Below are 20,835 nucleotides of genomic sequence, written 5' to 3'. Positions count from 1 at the left end.
GCTTTGCCTCTCGTTGGCCCATAGTCTTCTTGAGTCAGGTAGAGGTCATCCACGCACGAGAGAAAGCATTGCGGCTGCTCAGATTTAGCTGAGTGATCTTCCCAGGAGATGTCCATGACAACCAAGGTCCTGGAGCAAGCGGCCTCAGTCAGTTCCCGGGCGAACTCTTGGTCAAGCTCAGGACTTTGAATGGGAGGTCTGTAGTAGACTCCCACCGTTGTGTCCCCTGTGCCAAATTCCCCATGAATTTTTACCCAGAGGGTCTCTAGCTGTCCATGCCGGTCGCCAACATCAGCTTGCAGGGACATGTAGCTTTCCTTCACATAGAGAGCTACACCCCCGCCCCTTTTGTCAACACGATCCCTCCTGTATAGGGTATAGCCCTCTATCCCCGTGGTCCAGTAATGGGTGGAGTCCCACCAGGTCTCCGTTATCCCAATGACATCATATTTCTTTGCACTGAGCAGGAGGACGAGCTCGTCCTGCTTGTTGCCCAGGCTCCTGGCATTAGTGTGCAGGCAGGCAAGTGTGCCCTTAGGGGCTCTTGCCTTGCCCACAGATTGTGCCAGGGCTGGGGCAGGGGTGGGCTCCCTTAAGTGCCCCCTTAAGTGCCTTGGTCCGCTGGCTTTTTGCAAGGGCCGTTCAGCGGGCCAGCAGGGGCAGTAATCCCCCCATCCCCCAGGGGGCTTAGTTTAAAGCCTGGTGGAGCAGGTCAGCCAGCCTGGCTGAGAAGAGCCTCCTCCCCAGGGGAGAGAGGTGGAGGCCATCTCTTCCCAGCAGCTCACTGCCTTTCTCTCCAAAGAGCGGGCTGTGGTCATGGAAGCCAAAGCCTTCCTGATAACACCAGCGCCGCAGTCTTTGGTTCACTGCATGGATCCTCCTCTCCCTCCTCAGCCCATAGCCCGAGACTAGGAGGATCGACGAAAACACCACCTGAGCTCCCAGACCCCTAAGCCCCGCTCCCAACTCCCTGTAGCGCCTCATGACCTGGCTGGGGGTGCTCCGAGCTGTGTCATTGGTGCCCACATGAATAAGGAGCATGGGGTAGTGGTCTGTGGGCTGGAGGAGCTGCGGGATCCTCTCTGCAATGTCTCGGATGCGGGCCCCTGGGAAGCAGCAGACTTCCCGGGCTAAGGGGTCAGGGCGGCAGATTGCCCCCTCAGTGCCCCGCAGGATGGAGTCTCCCGCAACAAACACCTTTCGCTTTGTCTTGGGGAGAGCGGGGGCAGTAGCTGCGGTCGAGCCTGGGTTGCCTGCGGGAGCTGGCAACTGAGCAGGCTCTTCCGGCGGCTACAAGAGGTGCGAACCTGTTGCTAAGCTCTGGCGGGGCAGGGGCCTTGGTGCGGCGGGCCTTGGGGCCCTTGACCACCTTGGTCCATGCCCCTGACTGGGCAGAGCGGGAGGTCCCAGAGTCCTCCTTAGTCGCGGAGGGAGACGGAGCTCTCCCCTGTGGCTCCCAGGGGAGAAGGGCCTGGCAGTAGGAGTCTGTCTCCTGCTCACAGTCCCTGATGGCACGCAGTCTCTGGACTGTGGCCTGGAGCTCCTCCAGCTGGCCCGCCAGAGACCCCAGTAGGGAGCAGACCCCGCAAGGGGAGGTGGCCATGCTCCCGGGCCCCAGAGCCTGAAAAAGGGACAGGCAGCCCCTGCAGCCAAGAGCCAGGGGCTCCGTCTGCGTGGAGCCCGGGACCATGGGCTCCGTCTGGGTGGCCGTCGCTGAGGCGCCCAGTGGAGGGGCCGCAGAGCCCGAGAGGACCCGAGGGGTGCGGCGCGTGCCCATCTGTGTCATGCCTCTGATAGGCTGGCTACAGCTGGGGCTGGCTATGGCTGGGGGGTCGCAGGCAGAGTCTCGTGCCCTCCCACGCCCTCCCCTGCGCGAACTCCGCGCTAACTCGAGCGCCTGCTTGCGCAGCCTGTTCGCGCGGCTCCGGTGGCGGGGCTCCCTGGGGGGCTGGGCCAAGTAGGGGCCTGGGCAGGGGCCTCCTCCCAGCAAGTGAGGAGTTAACCCCTTCCCACCACGAGCCCGCTCACCTCCGGCTGTGCCAGTACAAGCCCAGTACCAGTCCCTTGTTCAAAGAAAAGCTTTCTCAAAGATTGATGCTAATTGGAAAATAGGATAGAGAGGGAACTGCTGTTTGTACACCTGTCTCTCCAGGGACTGCTGCATCAACCTAGAACTTTACATAACAAAACTCATGCCATAGTGCACCTTTACAATCCTCACCATTTGCTTAGATGCTAAGAAAAGACTGTGTGTAACAGTGCCATCTAGTGATGTCTGTCATAATATTTAGCATTGTTTAGTGCAATTTTTATCATGAGCTACACAAATTTTTTTTTTCTTTTTAATTAAGGATGAATACAACAATCGTACAGGAGACTATTTGGTTGGCAAGATAATAGCTAAAATTGAGTGTCCTAATGAAGATGATACAGAGATCCCTCTGTTTCAAGGGAAAGTTAGTACAGTAGAATTTCCATTTCATTATGGATCTGCTGAAATTGTAGTAAGTATACTAATCACAGAAAAATGGTTTTATAGGTGATAGAATATAAATATGAAGTATGTATATTTATAATTTATATAAAGTAATATAATAACTTTTCTCTGATGTTAATAAGATCTTTAGTTTTGAATGGAACTTCTTTGCTATAGAATTTAAAGCCTGAAAGTACTGTTAAATCATCTGACTAATCATCAGCTGATCTGCATCTCAGGCCATTAATGTCATCTTTTTGTGGGTTTGGAAAAGTTATTGGATTCTCCTTGAAACATGGCAATGGAATTTGTGAATGGATCATACACTTAAATGTATTATCACCTCAGACTTATAATTGTTTTTGTTCTGAGCAGTATTTTTTTCTGTTTGTATTACCAAAGCATCTAGGATCCTACTGAACAAGGGCCAGTACAAAGATGGAGTAAAAATAAGTTACAGTCTGTAAGACTACAAATAGGGAAGTGTGAGAGAGCACAAGCATATAGTAATACAAAGTATTTGGCTTGATAGGTCATAGTGCTAGCATGACAGCAGAAATAGTAGCCTATTTTACTGTGCATTAAAGCATTAAAAAAAATACAGTTACACTAGTGTGCAGTAAAATTGGCTACTGCGCATTAAGTATCACTTTAAAAACATGCGCTTTTGGTACTGTGCATCAGGGCAACCTAATGCGCATTTATTTAGTACCTCACATTGGAGGTACTAAATTTAATGCACCTTAGGAAAGGCACATTTAATGCAAGTGTAGATGTGCCCTTTCTGTCTCTGAGCTCCAGCAGCTGGCCTTTAAGAGCAAATTTGCCATGCCCATGCCTAGTTTTCGTGCCTCAGAAGCAAAACTGACATCTTACACTTGTCTCGTTTTCTGTTCCATTTACACATCCCTGTATTTCCTTCCTCCTGCTATTTTCACACTCCTCATGAGATGTGACTGCTTTTGACAGTGGCTCCTGTTCCCCTCCCCAGTTCCCTTCCCACCCCCACCTTCATCTACTGAGCAGGTTTGTTACATACTTCATTAACGACCTGTTCTAGTGACTCCTATATCCTTCCCCTTTCAGTAGTTTAAGTAATCAGCAGAACTCCCCTGGATATAACAGCTGAGAGCTCACGGCGGTATGTAACTTCATGTATGTGAATAGACCTATTGAATTGAATTTAATTGAATTGGAGCTGTGACTATTATATACTATATATGAATTATTAGTTGAGAAATGAATTAGCTATACATGCATTTAAAACTCTGCAGAAGAAATTTAGCGATACTTTTATGTTTGAGGAGTGTTCCAGAAATATTATTTCATGAAAGTCATAATCACATGTCTATCAATCATTTGAAATTCATCAATATTAAAAGTGTTCTTGAAGAAATGTGGGGTTCTAACAGTGGTTATAAATGGAATGGTGGGTCTGATTTTTCTTGTATGGAAATCTTATACGTGTTAGCAGTAGAATAATCATGACTTGTATTGTGATCATGACTCATTAAGACTGGAAAAGAGTCTATGTACAATTCCTTTAAGGCTTACTTATACTGATTTTAGTTTAGAAATTATGACTGAATTGGACATTCTTAAAATATAATAGTACTTGGAAAATGGTTGATTTTTCAATTTGGAGAAAATGGCTTTTAATTTTTAAATGATTTATGTACCTGTCAGAAAACCATGTTCATTCACATGGGAAATATTGTCTACTTCCATGGTAACAGCAGTAACTTTAACTCAGCACTGGGAGTTGAGTGTTTTTGTCATCTCTGTTCATACATTTGATCTTGTGCTTAATTATTTTGTTTATATTGTTTTCAAATGATACACAGATATTCCGATACTTCTAAGCCAGTCTTATTTGTGGGAAAATTCAAACTATAATTTTTCAGAATTTTTCTTCTCACAAATGGTACATATTAAAAATTACAACACTATGTTAAAAGGTTACACTGGTACTTCAGTTCTTAAACTTATATTGTAAGTTTAATAAACTTTTATTAAGTATTTTTTAAAAGTTGAATAACATTACATTACTGAAATTTCAAAGCCAATATTTAAGAATATACCCATGTTTCATAAATACAACTTGGTTGAGCTTGTAAAACTGAATCTAAAAATATTTCTAAATTTTCTTTGACACTGGGGATATGTGTATAATGATGTAATCTAATATATATTTTTCCCCCATAGAATCTAGTGTTGGCAGAAAATAGCCCAGGAAGAGATAGCACTGAATATATTCTTGCATTTGAACCAGACGTGCCAGGTTTGGAAAAACCTTTGGAACCGTATCGTCTGTCCTTTATGTTTTACAATAGTGAGTATGAGTAACTTAAAAGTCTTTATGTTGTTCCTTCAAACTTAAAGATCTATTTCCATTTTTAAAACAAAAAAATCCAGAATGGTCTTTTAATAATCCTACCCATCACGTTTGGTAACGTTTTAATGTATAAGTTGATAGTATTTAGATGTTACTGGGTTTAACAAAATTACTTTTTTATTTAGATTTTAAGAAGCAGCAGCAAATGGCAACACTTACAAGAGAGAGAGACCAGCTATCTCAATCGATACTTGCATACAGAAGTTTATTTGAAACCAGCAACCAGCTTGTTACTGAAATGAAATGTAAGTCATTTCACTTACATAAATAACTTAGGCATAAAATGTTTTTATTATGATTTTGATAGAAAAAAGACAATAAATATCAACAATGAAAAATTAAACAAATTAAACAGTTCATTTTTGTTGTAGGGAATATAATTTCTACCAGGAGAGAAACATCTGGTTATTAGAGCAGTTTTATATATAAAACATTTAGCCATTCTGTTGATTTGAGGCAAAATTTCTTAAGCCAGAATTATCAAAAGAGCATGCCTAAAGTTAAGCACTTCAGCCAGCAACCTGTTTTTCACAGGAGTGAAAATGAACGTTTCTATTTCATTACAAGTGGTATAGAACAATGGCACCCATTGGCTGGATCCAGTAGTATGGGGTCAGTCTGCAGCCTGGATCGCACACAGGATTGTTCCATGGGTGTAGTTCAGCACTTTTGTTTGATCCTATGTATCACGATCCAGTTTTGTGGCCATGTTTTCTGACCCACAGAGCTCCCCTGGGCCCACAAATTTGGCATCTGGGGAGCAGTAGTTGATGCTGACACTATTCCCCCACTGCCAAACTACCTTGTTTTCCAAGTTGTTTTAATATGAATGGGATATATATATCCATTTGAAGAAAAAGAAATGCTTACAGTCTGGACAGATCTGTGGTGCCACAAGTCCATACTAGAAGGGAAATACAAGTCCCATATCTCTGGCCATCAGACTGATCGCTCCTAATGTAGCTAATTTTTCTATTTAATTTCAGCACTACCTGTCTGAATAACTGTTGATTTATTACATTGTTAAAGGTCAGGCCAAAGAAGCTGAAACGAGAGAAACTCATCTGAAGAATGAGCTGAAAAAACATCAAATCAGCATACCACCGACAAGCATGGTATGACTTTGTCATTTTTTCACAGAGCCACATGTTTATCAATTTGCAAATAAAACTAAATCTCAGTATTTTGCATCAATTTTGTTTATTTCTTGTTTCCCCTTCTGACCATGCCTTCCCCAGATACTTAGTTTCTAAACCAGTTAGCACACTTACATGAAGTAGTACCAAAGCATGTCTGTTGAAGAATAGCAGACTATTTCATTGTCATGTTAATATGTTTCAAACCTTCCTTGAAGGATGGAAATATAGGTCAGTTTCTGCCCATATAGCTTCTTGCCTTACAGGATGGCCAACTTTGACATGGCTATTTATTGCTATCCAAAGAACTTCTACCGCCAGACCTCTTCTGGTGTGGGCCTGTCAAACTGCTGTCAGATGATTATATATTTTGCATGTTACTGACCAAGGCTCAACTCAGACTAATAATTTAAGATGCAACAGTAGTACTGGTTACATTGTAACAAAATTTGAGAGATCTTAAATTAAATTTAAAAGGTTATTATGTAAACCATTAAAGAGAAAGATGAACACCCAGGATATTACTTCATATCAATACCTATATAGCCCTTCACGACAAATCAGTAAAATCAGTTGTTTCTGCAACTGTGCATTCAACAGTCTGGACCCATAACTTTTCCTATATTTGCTGAACTTTTTAGATCAGGGTGTCAAACTCATGTTGTGCCCTGAGCCAGTCCATCATGGCATGGTGGCAGTAGTAGCCTCTGTGGCAGCCACCTGCTGTGGTGGAAACAGCACCTGCTGTCAGTGGCGGTGTCCAGCAGGGCCCACAGGTCCTGGATTCTGCAGCTTGTCACACCCACTGCTGGCCACACTTCCAAGCTCCCTGGCCCACTTGAGTCCTGATATGACAGATCAAGCAGTTCTGCTACATGTGTGAAACCCCTGTTTTAAACCATATGCATATTAAGCTTCCAAAATTTGTTTTTTCTGTACAACTACAGTCCTTCCTGCTGGCTCCTTAGCTTTCTTCATTCTAGACAGGCACCTTCAGATTCTCATGACGCAATCAGCTAGTCTGGCAGAACGTCCTATAATTAGCTGAATTACTTCAATGAAGGGATCATAAGCACATTTGTGAACTATCTTATTTGTTTTCATCTGGGACCACACTGATCCAGATTGTTGAATGCTTTAGTAGTACTGTAGAATCTGTAGAACTAAATAAAATCTCTAAACTGAGCCAATGTTATGCATTTGTTAACTTTTTTTTTGTTTTAATTTTACAGCTGCAGCATGTTGATTCTCTCATAAAACAAAAGACATTGGAGCAGGAAGCAGTAATGAAGCAACCTAGGAGAACATGTACCCTCCCAAACTATTCCAAAGGCAATCAAGATATTTTAGGGAAAGTAAGTTTCTCCAAAATACTTTGCAGTACAGTTCCATGCATCAGAGAGTATTGACAGCCATGACTGCAGAGAACCTGCTTCAAGCTGCTTGATGAACAAGATTTTAAACAAATATCCAAACAAAAATACTTTCAGAATTGTCAGATAGGGCTGGAATATGGGCACTAGAGACTAATGGTTGCAAGGGGGCAGAGCAACGAAGGTGGGCAATATAGATGGTAAAGGGCTTGGAAAGCAAGGCATACAAGTCATACACTATGAAACTATGAGAGGCTAAAGGAGCTAAGCATTTTCAGCTTGTGGAAAAGGCGCTCACAATGGGGCATGATAGCAGTCTTCAAATACTGGAAACGTTGCCACAAAAAAAAAAAGGAAAGCACCTTTTCTTGTGCTGTAGAGAGGAGGGTGCAGACTAGTAGTTTGAACTTGTAGCAAAATAAGTTTAGCTTGGATGTCCATAAAAACTTCTTCACTGTTAGAATAGTGAGGCAGTGGCATAAAGTATTTAGGGTAGTTGTGGACTCTCCATCACTGGAGGTGTTCAAGAAGAGATTGGACAGCCACTGGTTGGGAATGATCTGCCCTGTGTGTCCTACTATAGGTATTTCCCAGGCTTGTGAGCTTTGCCACTTATCCTCTCCCTTCTTCCCCCTCCCCTCCTTTCCCTGACCCTTCTGCTACATGTGTTAGGGTGTTTTTAAGCCTTCCTCAGAGACATTGGGTATTGGCAACAGCCAAGGCTGGGTATTTTGACTGGGGTGTTCCAGTGCTCGTCCTGGGACCAAAGCTGGATGTTCCTGGTTAGAGGGACTTGCCCCTCCACTCAGGGTCTGACCAATGGCTGTTTTTGGGGACAGAAAGGAATTTTACCCCATGGTCAGATAGGTATGGACTGTGGGTATGTTTGCCTTCCTCTATCGGCAGGGGATGTGGCCCTCTACCCAGGATCTCTTAAATGTCTTGAAAACATTTCATAGAAGCAGGATATTGACTGCCATGGTTCCTTTGTTTTACCAGTGACTGGTTAAGGGTGTTAGATCTGTGTTGTGTCAGGGTGGATGATATTCTTATATAGAGTTTAGATCGGATTGTGTAGGATGGTTTAGATCAGTGTTTCTTACCCCATGGGTTGTGGCCCAAAAGTGGATCACAAGAATATGTGAAAGGGTTGGAAACAAACTTTAAAAATGGATCAAGAAACTTTTTAAAAATGGGTTTTTCCTTTAAAGGAGAAAAACGTGGGAAACTGTAGATTTTTCACTTGCAGACTGGCAGACTTCCAGCCTACAAAGGGGCCCCCATACCTCACACTTCTGCCCCATACACCTACACCCTGTCCCCCACACTCAGGGGCTAGGGGATGGGGATGGGGAACAGGTAGAGAGTGAGGGGCACTGGGTCAGAACTGGCCATCAATGTTTAAAAATGGGTCCTGGTACAAAAAAGGTTGAGAACCACGGGTTTAGATAAGGAATGATCCTGTTTCGGGTAGGGGTTTGAACTAGATGATCTCTGGAGGTCTTTCCCGACCCTACTTCTCTATGACTTACATTATAGACAGACGTTATGCTTTTATCAGTATAAGTGATCGGAAACCAGTCTACCCATGACAGAACAGAAGTTTGGCACACACAGACTAGTTTAAAAATGGCGGAACCCAGTCTAAGATTTGCATCTCCTATCAAAGGGTGAATGCATGTTCTGTTCACTACCAATCTAGCATACACTGCTTACAGAAAGCCATGTAACTTGGATCGATTCCGCCTCGGGCTTTTTGAACTTTTGTACCTAGCCTGTATGCTATGGTTGATTTAACTGGGAAAAGTGAAATAATTTTTTTTATTATTTTTACCTTTGTGGTGTAGATTGCACATTTAGCACAAATTGAGGATAACGAAGCAGCAAAAGTCATCTCTTGGCATTTGGCAAGTGACATGGACTGTGTAGTCACCCTGACTACTGAAGCTGCTCGTCGTATCTTTGATGAAACCCAAGGTCGACAGCAAGTGCTGCCTCTTGATTCTATATTTAAGAAGACTCTCCCTGATTGGAACAGGTATTAAAAAAGATTTGTACTTCTTGTCTTCCTAGCAAACCTGTTCTTGATTTCCCTTTTTTCCTAATATTGTTTAAACTTTACATTCACATAGGCTTCTCACTATAAAATGTCTTCTGATAATATGTTTATTGGCGGCAATGTAGTTTGAAGTGTTAAATAAAATCTTTGTTCTGTAAATTTAACTTTGCGTTGTTCTGTATTTCAGAAGTTTGTCTCAGAAGACAGGTGATAGTACTAAGCTTCTTTCCTTCACTCATACTCTATTATCTATTGCTTTTACAGTCTAAAAACTATTTTTTGAAAAAAGTTACAATATATAGAACTGGTGTTTGGGATATTTTTATTAATACTTAATGCTTTGAGACTAAATTATAACATTTTTTTCATAATCCTTAAAATTAAATTGTAATTCAACTATAATAAATTATCCATTTTCTCAAAGGAAGAGGCATGATGTAGATTTTCAGTTTTCACTCATATTCCAAAAGAGGATTTGTCTGATGAACAGTTTATTTGAATGTATAATTGCCTTTTAATTTATTCATAGAATCATAGAAAGCCATAGAAATTAAGGGCTGGGAGGGACTTCAGAAGACTGAGTCCAACCCCTCTGGGCAAGAATACTGCTGAGATCAAATGATACCAGCAAGGTGTCTGTCCAGTCTCCTTTTGAAGACTTCCAAGGTTGGGGACTGCACCACCTCCTTGGGAAGTCTGTTCCAGATTCTGGTCACCCTTACCATAAATAAGTTCTTCCTTGCATCCAACCTGAAACCATCCTCTAACAATTTATGGCTATTGATCCTTGTCTTCCCCTGGGGTTCCCTAATGAACAGTTTTTCTCCCAGCTCCCAATATTCACCCTTTACTAATAGACAGCCATCAAGTCCCCCCTCAGTCATCTCTTCCCCAGATCCCCTAGTCTTTTCTCATAAGGCTTGTTCTCCAGGACCTTAATTATTCTTGTGGCCCTTCTCTGGACCCTTTCAAGATTCTCCACATCTTTTTTGAAGTTCAGTGCTCAGAACTGGGCACAGTACTCCAGCTGGGGTCTCTCCAGTGCTGAGTAGAGAGGAAGTATTTCTTCCTTAGCCCTCCTCATGATGCATTGGCTAATGCATCCCAGTATGCTATTAGCTCTGACTACAGTGTTGCACTGGTGGCTCATGTACATCCTGTGATCAGCCATAACCCTGAGGTCCCTTTCAGCCATCATGCTGGCCAGGATGTCACCTCCTAACCTATATTCATGTCACTGGTTACTTCTCCCCATGTATTAAAATGTCAAGAGTCTCAGCTCTTACAAAAACAGTGCATCAAACCTAGGCCCAAAAAAAAATCTTTAATTCAGATATGTGAATTAATAGAACACCGAATCATAATTTCCTGAAAGTGTTTAATACATTTTGAAGTTTAATTACATGTTGGTGACTTTGAGCTCGGTGTATTAAAGTTTTAAAATGTGCATCAGGCATATTTTTGTTTCTGATTAGACTATTTTCTTTCACCATTACCTTAAAGTGTAATTTGTCATGTTTGCTTTCTTTAATCAGGCCTTTACCTCACTTTCGGAATGGGAAAGATTGCTTCAAACCGATTGGAAAACCTGTATTTGCCAGAGATTTGTTAACATTTCCAGATAATATAGAACACTGTCAGATAGGTAAATGACATTTTAAAAAGTGTTAGTATCTTAATTTATAAATAGAGGAGAATGAATAGTTTCTTATTTTTATCAGTTTGTACATGTTATATGTTCAGGGAATTCAGCTAAACTCTTCTTAAATTTGCATTTTTGACTAAGTGATTCCAACAGATAATGTTTGGGTAGTAAGAGTATGACACTCAGGTTAATTTTTTTGAAAGCAACTGTTGTGAATGTTCCCAGTGAGCACCATCACCAGTCTGTTTTTGATATTTATTCTCTTATCTTTACAATATAATTGGGGGAGTGTTTAAATACCTCATTATTTTAGACATACAACCAAATGCCAGTAAACTGGAATCAGTTGTGAAATAAATTAAATTAATATTTTCCAGTTCCAAAGTACTACTTTGTAAAATCATTTGCCAGTTGCGACATCTGGGCCCCAGAGCTCATGTGGATAGTTTAGCATTTTTTGTTGCTGAGAATTTTTATCATTTACAAATTCATTAAATTTACAGTGTTCGGGATGTTGTTAGGAGACACCATCATAATAGACAATTTGGATGCTGCCAATCATTACAGAAAAGAGGTATGTAGTGTAGTTTCAGTTGTTATATATTTATTTGAATAAAATCCTATTATGTTGCAGGTTTAGTATGCTTGGAAACAGTGATGGATTCATGTCTGGTTTAAACTTTCATAGATGCATGTATGCCACTAGACTTTTGATGATGTATTTCAGCTCAGGTTCTGCCCATGAATGTTTTCCAGGTTCAAGTCTCAATGCATTTTATGGTGCATTTAGTCTACAGTATCAGTGCCAATGAAATTTTCTCTAATCTGGGCTTTATTTAAACAAAATGCTACCATGTGGATGTTGCAGTATGACAGGGGTGACCAGCCTGCATCACAAGAGCCACAGGCAGCCTCTGGGTGTGGCACGCAAAAGGTCAGGAAGGAGACAGGCAGCACAACAGCAGATAAGGGAGGAAGCAGGTGGCAGAGCAGATCAGGCAGGGAGTGTGGGGCAAAAAGCAGAACAGGAGATCAGACAGAGGAAGGGAATCAGGGTTGCATTTGGAGAGCGTGCACAGTTAATGTGGCATGCCTGCCAAAACTGTTAGCTCCAGCTGTTTTATGTCATTGGACATATTCTAGAGTAGACCACAAGGTGGCTGCCAGGTCCTTTTATTCTCTCCTTAAAATCCACAGACTATTTTTTTGTGCATGTGTTAGAGTTGCTTTTGTGTTTTTGTGTGTGTGTGTGTGTTAAGAGTTGTGACTCTGCTAAAGAGAATACCAGTATATCAGTTTGACTGTACAACCCATGCTCTTGCAGTGCAAAGATTTGCTGGTTGTGAGCATAACTCACCCTTCAAAAATCCTGTAATGCTCTTTCACATATGGGGCATCACTTTAATTCAGCCAGATGCTTTTGGGAAAGCTCAGCCATATTTCATGTTTTCAAAAGCATACACTTGTTGCAAATCTGTTGTTAGAATTTTTAATTAGATTTTTTTCAGTGATTTTTTTTTTTTCCTCCTATATTTAAAGTAAAATGTAAGCTAGGCTGTGAGGCACTCTTCTTTTTTAGGTTTGGTGAACATAGTGACATAAATTTGGGATCCACAAAGATGATTTCTCTGGAGCTCAGTAGACTTGTATTCTAACAGCTCACTGAGGTTTAATAGAAGCAAGTTTCAGCAGGCATGGGCCATCATCTAAGAAAATTCCATCACTCATCACTTTGTATCTCAACCTCAGAATTTTTCCTGTCCTATTTACATATTGATTCAGTATTCATAAATAGAATTAAACTGTTTATACATCAAACCCTCAGGGCTCATTAATGTCTTTTATAACCAGAAATATGTAGGAAGGGGTCATGTTGCAGTGGGTATCCCAAGTAGAGCATCCATTTAACTGTATGACCCTGCAAGATCTGAAATGAGAGTTTTATCAACTTGGAATCAGTGCAGTGTGGGTTTCTGTCTGTCTGTGAAGAGAATGGGTCAGGGTTGTACAGTATGTTACCTGCATTAGAATTGATCTTGGCTATTGAACCAAGCACTAGAAAAAAGAAACTCTTTGTCTATCCACATAAAATTGGATAGAATTTGAAGGATATGATTTACTTACATATTTATAAACATTTCTTTCTTTCTTTGCCTTATAATATGAATGGCTCGGTATGCATGAATAAATGATCAAAATAGCTGCCAGTTAAAGTACCACTTTGTTTTAAAAGGTAGCTGTGCAAGAGTGCTTCTCAGCAGAAATTACTTTGAATGAATTTTAGTCACTTCTGTTTGTCTTTATAAGAGAGTGCATTTTATTTCTATAAAGCCAGCACAGTTGGGAAAATCAGTTCTTATTCTAGATCATGTATTATCCATAGATGATGATGATTGCCTTCCAATTACAGGACCAAATTCTAATCTATGGAATTACTCGCTAGTAGCAATCCAAGAACCAAGGAGAAAGCTGGGCATAGATCTTCTGGGTCTCTGAATTTCCAAGACTGGAAGAGTAATAGGAAAGGTCGTCTTACTTTTAAATTGAACATGATTGCCCTATAATTTATTGAGCTGGAATAATCCATGCAGTATCATGATGTGATTTTGAAGAATTACTTTTCAGTGCAGAGTCAACCTTGTTGGAATGTATGCCTATCTTTACATTCTTTTTAACTGGTTTACTAATTTAGTATCACTTTATACTTATATAGGTTGTAAAAATTGCACATTGCCCAACATTGCTGACTAGGGAAGGAGATAGAATCCGCAGTAATGGAAAGTTCGGAGGCCTTCAAAATAAAGCGCCACCGATGGACAAACTCAGAGGAATGGTATTTGGTGCACCCATGCCAAAACATTACTATACTGTCTCTGGACAGCTAGGTGGGTTGATTAAAATTTTAATAATACAGTATCAAATAATATTTAAAGTGATATTCTTTGCACACATCTTTGTGGAACATAAGGTTAAAGTTGAGATCTTTTTAAAAAAGAAAATACCTATACAATCACTTACTTGTTTGTGAATTCAAATTGTATTTGAAAATTTGGCCTCTAAAATGCATCATGGTTTGTCTTCAGGAAAAGGAATACAAAAAACAACTCTGAGACGTTCCCTCTTATTGCTGTGTTAGTGAGAGAGTGCCTGTAGGTGCTACTTGTTCACAGAGAAGTATGGAAAAAATTACCTTTGAGAGAATAAGCTGGTTGAATCCCAAAGTCTAGGAAAATGTTGATTTCTTAAGTTCTGTCTTGGTAGGAAAACTTATACTGTAATCTCATACAGATCAAGTTCTGTCACTGAGTTCCATAAAGCAGTGGTGTTGAAATAGATAATCTTATGGGCATCCTTATCCGGCCACTGTTACTTTCCTTATTGGATAATTACACCTACTCATATCATTAGATGCTGCTTTTCAGAAAACTTAGCTTAATAACTTAATGATAAACAAGCATATTGTAAGATACTGCAGCTTTTGATTTCTTATATTTTCCTTAATCCTTTTAAAATAGTCGTACATTCATTTGTATATGTATTCATATTGTAAAATTGTTTTACTTAACTTTTCAGAAACAAGGTTACTGTACGCTTCCTAAGTCCTTGCTTTCAGGAGAGGGAAAAGTGAAGGAAAAAGGACATTTCAAAGAATCCCAGGGTTAGAAAGAACCTTCCTAGATGCACAGGATTTGCTGTTCATAAAACATCCTATAGATCAGTGCTGTCCAACTTCTGAGCGGCCAGGGACCACACTACACTACCCACTGCTGGAAGCCTAGGAGCTGGGTATTAACCCTTCACAGGTCACTATAGCCATCAGTTGGACAACCCTACCATCAAAAAGTCTTGCCCTTTCTCTTAGTCTTCCTTGATATTTGATCTAAATGTTCTGTATCACAGTATAAGCTAGTGATTGCCAAGGGGCATGCCACAGCACACTAGTGTGCTGTGAGAGTGACATAGAGAGATCTTGTGATACACTTATGTGAGGAGGCAAATGGTTTCCTCCCCTTCTGGCACCCTGTACCTGTCCCAGCTACTCCAGCAGAGCCTGTGGCTTCACTTCTAAAAGCTGCTGCCTTCCCCATCCTCAGGCATCCCCTGTGCTGCCCTCTCCCCTCCGTACACCATTCCAGCAGCATGTTCTTCTGCAAGGAGATAGATGGGCAGATGCCTGGACAGAGCTGTGTTTTCCAATCCAGTTTACCCTCTCCACTCTTCCTGTGTGTTGGGGCTGCCCTTGCCCATGAGGTATAAACCAAGGACTGGGAGGGACAGACAGTGGAAAGAGCAGGGCACAGCAGGATGAGGTCCTGTCAGCTCAGGATCTAAAACTAGATGAGTCTGCTCAGGACCCAGCTAGATGAGTGATTCTCAAGTTTTAATTCCTGGTATCTGAAGCAAACCTTAAGTTTGGCTCCCAACTGGATTAAAAAATAGGGCTTGCTTTCTGGTTATGAGGTCATTCAGTCAAACATCCAGTACAGATGCAGTATTCTCCATCTTTATTCCCTATCTTTAAACCATCCCACTTAGATGCCTAGCTGTTTCTTCTCAAGAAGGTAGAAATTTTGCAGGAAGTAGTGTTCTAGGACTTGCCAATAAGGTCTTAAAAGCTTCATCAGACAGGAACAGAGAATCCTGAGTTCCAAATCCTGACATTAATGTAACTGAATTCAAAGACCATTTCATCCTATCTTTATTTGCAGCAAAAGAACAATAATTAAAACCAAGCAGCTACATTAAATTTAGTATTCTTGTTGCATGTTGTTTCTAACGAAGGTCAAAGAGAACTGCACTCTCCATTTGATCACTCCATTACTTTTCTGTTGTCTGTCCTGACAGCAATGGACATTTTATTTGTCTTGGTTTTAGGTTTGCTTGTTGCCTGTGCTCAGGTATCCTATTTTATATTGAAAACAACGGTCTATAGTGTTTCAAAGAAATCACTGAAACTTGCATTTTGAAAGCTCGTTCTTAATAATTTCAGCACTGAACATGCTGTATGACCAAATTAAAATAATATATCTTCTAAGCCAGAGTTGTTAAACTTTTGAGTGGCCATGGGCTGCACCCCCATGCACTTGCTGTACAGGCTGTGTGAGCAAGAAGCGGAAGCCAAAGAGTAGCAGCAGACTAGATACAACGGGGGAGTAGTGGTCAGGCTCAGGAACCTGCAGGCTCTGAATTGGATAACTGTGTACTACACTACTAACTCTTCAGATTTAGCCAAAGAAACATGATTTAGTTATCTGATGTATCAACAGCAGTAAGCATTCTATTAGTCAGATTAATCCTTTGTTTGCACCAGCAATGCCCTATTGTCATTGCTGTGTTTTCATAGGTGCAACTGAAGGAACTTTAGGCTTACTCTATGCTACAAAACTTGACTGGCAGAACTCCAGTTCATAGATTCATAGATTCATAGATGCTAGGGTCGGAAGGGACCTCAATAGATCATCGAGTCCGACCCCCTGCATAAGCAGGAAAGAGTGCTGGGCCTACATTACCCCAGCTAGATACACATCCAACCTTCTCTTGAATACCCCCAGGGTAGGGGAGAGCACCACCTCCCTTGGGAGCCCGTTCCAGAGCTTGGCCACTCGAACTGTGAAGAAGTTCCTCCTAATATCTAATCTAAATCTGCTCTCCTCCAGCTTGTGGCCATTATTTCTTGTAACCCCCGGGGGCGCCTTGGTGAATAAATAATCACCAATTCCCTTCTGTGCCCCCCTGACGAACTTATAGGCAGCCACCAGGTCGCCTCTCAACCTTCTCTTGCGGAGGCTGAAAAGGTCCAGTTTCTCTAATCTCTCCTCATAGGGCTTGGCCTGCAGGCCCTTAACCATACGAGTGGCCCTTCTCTGGACCCTCTCCAGGTTATCCGCATCTTTCTTGAAGTGCGGCGCCCAGAATTGCACGCAGTACTCCAGCTGCGGTCTGACCAGCGCCCGATAGAGGGGAAGTATCACCTCCTTGGACTTATTTGTCATGCATCTGCTGATGCACGATAAAGTGCCATTGGCTTTTCTGATGGTTTCATCACACTGCCGACTCATGTTCATCTTGGAGTCTACTAGGACTCCAAGATCCCTTTCCACTTCCGTGCCACCCAGCAGGTCATTTCCTAGGCTGTAGGTGTGCTGGACATTTTTCCTCCCTAGATGCAGCACTTTGCATTTCTCCTTGTTGAACTGCATTCTGTTGTTTTCTGCCCACTTGTCTAACCTGTCCAGGTCTGCTTGCAGCTGTTCCCTGCCCTCCGGCGTGTCCACTTCGCCCCATAGCTTAGTGTCATCTGCAAACTTGGACAGAGTACATTTCACCCCCTCGTCCAAGTCGCTGATGAAGACATTAAAGAGTATTGGTCCAAGCACCGAGCCCTGCGGGACCCCACTGCCCACACTCTTCCAGGTCGAAACCGACCCATCCACCACAACTCTCTGGGTGCGACCCTCCAGCCAATTCTCCACCCACCGGACTGTGCAGTCATCCAAGTCACAGCCCCTTAACTTGTTCACCAGTATGGGGTGGGATACCATATCAAAGGCCTTCCTGAAGTCCAAGTATACGACATCCACCCCTCCTCCTGCGTCGAGGCGTTTTGTGACCTGGTCATAAAAAGAGACTAGATTGGTCAGGCACGATCTACCTGCCACGAACCCGTGCTGGTTTCCCCTCAGCATAATTTGTCCTGCCGGGCTCTCACAAATGTGAGCCTTGATGATTTTCTCAAAGATTTTGCCAAGGATGGAGGTGAGACTGACTGGCCTATAGTTACCCGGGTCCTCCTTCCTCCCCTTCTTGAAAATGGGAACCACATTGGCCCTTTTCCAGTCCTCCGGGACTTGACCCGTGCGCCACGAGCGTTCAAATATTCCCGCCAGTGGCTCTGCAATGATGTCGGCCAGTGCCTTCAGTACCCTCGGATGGAGCTCATCCGGGCCTGCCGACTTAAAGGCATCCAGTTCCTCCAAGTGACCCTGCACCACCTCAGGGTCCACGCATGGAAGTCTGGTGCCTTGCTGCTGCCTCCCTACACTCCCAGTGAGAGACTTGTCATGCCTCTCACTTAGGAACACTGAGGCGAAGAACTCGTTGAGGAGTTCAGCCTTGTCCCCTCTGTCCGTCACCAATTGTTTCTGCCCATTTAGCAGGGGTCCTATTCCTCCCTGGGCCTTCCTTTTACTCCCTATATATCTAAAAAACAATTTCTTATTGTCTTTTACTTGGGTTGCCATCCTCAGCTCCATGGTAGCTTTGGCCTGTCTAACTGCCTCCCTACAAGCACGAGCAGAAGAGGTATATTCCTCTTTGGTGATCTCTCCCTGTTTCCACTTTTTATGTGCTCCCCTTTTGGCCCTTAGTCTGCCAGGATTTCTCTGGTCAGCCAGGGAAGCCTCCTGGCCCCTTTCCCTCTTTTGCCTCGCACGGGGATCGTCTCGCTTTGTGCTTGAAGGATAGCTTCCTTAAGGCACAGCCACCCTTCTTGGGCTCCCATCGTTTCAAAACTACTACTCTGCAGTGCATCCTTCACTAATCGCCTGAGTTTGCTGAAATCAGCTTTCCTAAAGTCCAGCACGTTCACCCTACTGGTTACCTTACCCACTCGACGCCTTATGTTGAATTGTACTTTTAGGTGATCACTGTCCCCCAGATGGCTACCGATGTGTAGGTCCCCTACTATGTCATCCCCCGTTGCCAATACCAGATCCAGTAAGGCATTCCCCCTAGTGGGACCATGTACCTCCTGCGTCAGGTGGAGGTCCTGTACACAGGTTAGAAACCTGCGTGAGCGGTGGGACTTTGCTGTCTGTGTCTCCCAGCAGATGTCCGGGTAGTTTAGGTCCCCCATGACCACCGCCTCTTTAGCTTTTATGGTCTCTGAGAGTTGCCTCAGGAGCCCCAAATCTATTTCTTCCCCTTGATGTGGGGGTCTGTAGCAGACCCCTACCACCAAATCCTTTTCTCCTTGCCCCCCATGTAGCCTAACCCACAGTCCTTCTACTTCCTCATCCTTTGATTCTGTCTTGATGAGGGTTGATGTATATTGCTCCTTAACATAGAGCGCAACCCCTCCCCCCCTTTTCCTCACTCTGTCCTTTCTGTACAATCTATAGCCCTCAATATGTACCGCCCAGTCGTGGGATGGATCCCACCAGGTTTCCGTCAGCCCCACTAAGTCGTAGTCGTTTAGTGCAACCAGGAGCGCTAGTTCATCCTGCTTGTTCCCCATGCTCCTAGCATTAGTATATAGGCACTTGAGCCCTGTGACTGGTGCTTTTGCTACCCCCTCGCTCCAAGTCCTAAAGGGCTTTTTGTCCCTAACCTTCCCGTTCCTTACCTGTGCCGTATTGCTGTCCACCCCCTGCCTTTCACGTTCCCAAAGCTCTCTTTCTTCAGGCTGGGCTGTCCTTGTGGGTGCCACCTGGTTTGGTGGTCCACAGCCTCCCCCACCCTCATCTTCCCCTCCCCCCGACGAGCCTAGTTTAAAGCCCGCCGGAGGAGATCCGCCAACCTGGAAGAAAACACACGCTTACCTTTGGGGGACAGGTGAAGCCCATCCCTTGGCAAAACTTTGAGGTCGTTCACACTTAAACCTACTCTGTGACAACAGAGCTCTCCTCTCTGCTGCAGGGTTTCTTCACCTCTGCTGAGTGGAGAGAGAGGCTTTTGCCACTGCCCTACAGCTCCCTGAAAGGCATATGAAGATATTTCTGTGCCTTCAGCTGGTTCCACAATCAGTATAGCAGCTGATGCCTTCTCAGACTGCTCTGCAGTCTGGTATGGCTGCTGTGGTAGAACCATGTAGCTCTGGAAGCACACGCATAGACCTGTGCTTTGGTAGCTTGACAGTGGTAGGTACTGCTGAAACTTCCTGCTGCCAGACTAGCTTAGAGCGATGAACACTACTTAGCAAAGCAGTCTGTTCCACAGGACTGGGATTCAAGTCATTCAAGTCTCACATTTTATTCCTTCAGCACTACAGAATTCAAAAGATGTAAAACCCCTCAGGATAGGTCTGTATACCATGCAGTGATATCTGAGCTACTTCTGCACACCCTAGCTTTAGAACGAGCCACAGTATTCCTGTGTTGGTTCACATGCAGCTTTGCATTAATTAGCACTGCTGAACAGGTACCAGAACTAGCCTGAGTACCACTAGTGCTGCCTTACACCATACCGACGCTCCTTTATTGTCACCAAAGTTAACAAATGTGATTTGGAATGCAAAAGAGTTAAATAAAGTGCCGTTTTCAAAGTAGACTAGCACTTCAAATTACCACATGTTATGTTAAAAAATAACTTCAGAATGTTGGATGTGATCTTTTTCAGCCTACTCGCAACCCTTTGAACCATTATAATTCCCGGGGGTTTGCAACAATTTTGAATGACTCTTTATGTTCATGGCTTCGTTGTATTATGCCTGGCAGTCTCTTATTAAGAGTTTTGAAAAATAGCCTTCATTATTTTACTGTTTTGTGTGTTTTATGAAATCTTCTGTTTCTTTAATTAGAACTTCTTCAGCAATACCGTACATCAGTGATAAAACTTAATTGTGCAAATAAGGAACTTGATTCACAATTACAGTCCCTGAAAACTCCAGAGATGCAAAAGAAAAAACAGGAACTTGCTGAGCAAGAGAAGAATCTCAAGCTAATAGAGCAGAAACTGGGTACGTAAGAACTTTTTGCTAACACCCACTTGTCTCTGAGAGGGAGCTGCTAATAAAGTAGAGTACTGTACATCT

The 20,835-nt window shown here is 42.9% G+C and overlaps 1 protein-coding gene across 1 annotated transcript in view; it reads left to right on the top strand.

Annotated features, from left to right (window-relative positions):
- The window catches only part of SMCHD1 (structural maintenance of chromosomes flexible hinge domain containing 1), a 143,319-nt gene that overhangs the window by 120,311 nt on the left and 2,173 nt on the right, over positions 1 to 20,835 (top strand). The window contains exons 37-46 of the mRNA XM_090039751.1: positions 2,352 to 2,504; positions 4,682 to 4,808; positions 4,997 to 5,116; positions 5,901 to 5,986; positions 7,240 to 7,362; positions 9,228 to 9,418; positions 10,975 to 11,084; positions 11,588 to 11,658; positions 13,798 to 13,969; positions 20,602 to 20,760. Coding sequence (XP_089895877.1) covers positions 2,352 to 2,504; positions 4,682 to 4,808; positions 4,997 to 5,116; positions 5,901 to 5,986; positions 7,240 to 7,362; positions 9,228 to 9,418; positions 10,975 to 11,084; positions 11,588 to 11,658; positions 13,798 to 13,969; positions 20,602 to 20,760 — 1,312 coding nt within the window. The remainder of the gene's footprint in view (positions 1 to 2,351; positions 2,505 to 4,681; positions 4,809 to 4,996; positions 5,117 to 5,900; positions 5,987 to 7,239; positions 7,363 to 9,227; positions 9,419 to 10,974; positions 11,085 to 11,587; positions 11,659 to 13,797; positions 13,970 to 20,601; positions 20,761 to 20,835) is intronic.

This window comes from Crocodylus siamensis, chromosome 3 (genome assembly GCF_052110815.1).
Source record: "Crocodylus siamensis isolate JL-2025a chromosome 3, ASM5211081v1, whole genome shotgun sequence".
In the NCBI taxonomy this organism is placed as follows: domain Eukaryota; kingdom Metazoa; phylum Chordata; order Crocodylia; family Crocodylidae; genus Crocodylus; species Crocodylus siamensis.
This window is presented reverse-complemented; position numbering and strand designations above follow the sequence as displayed.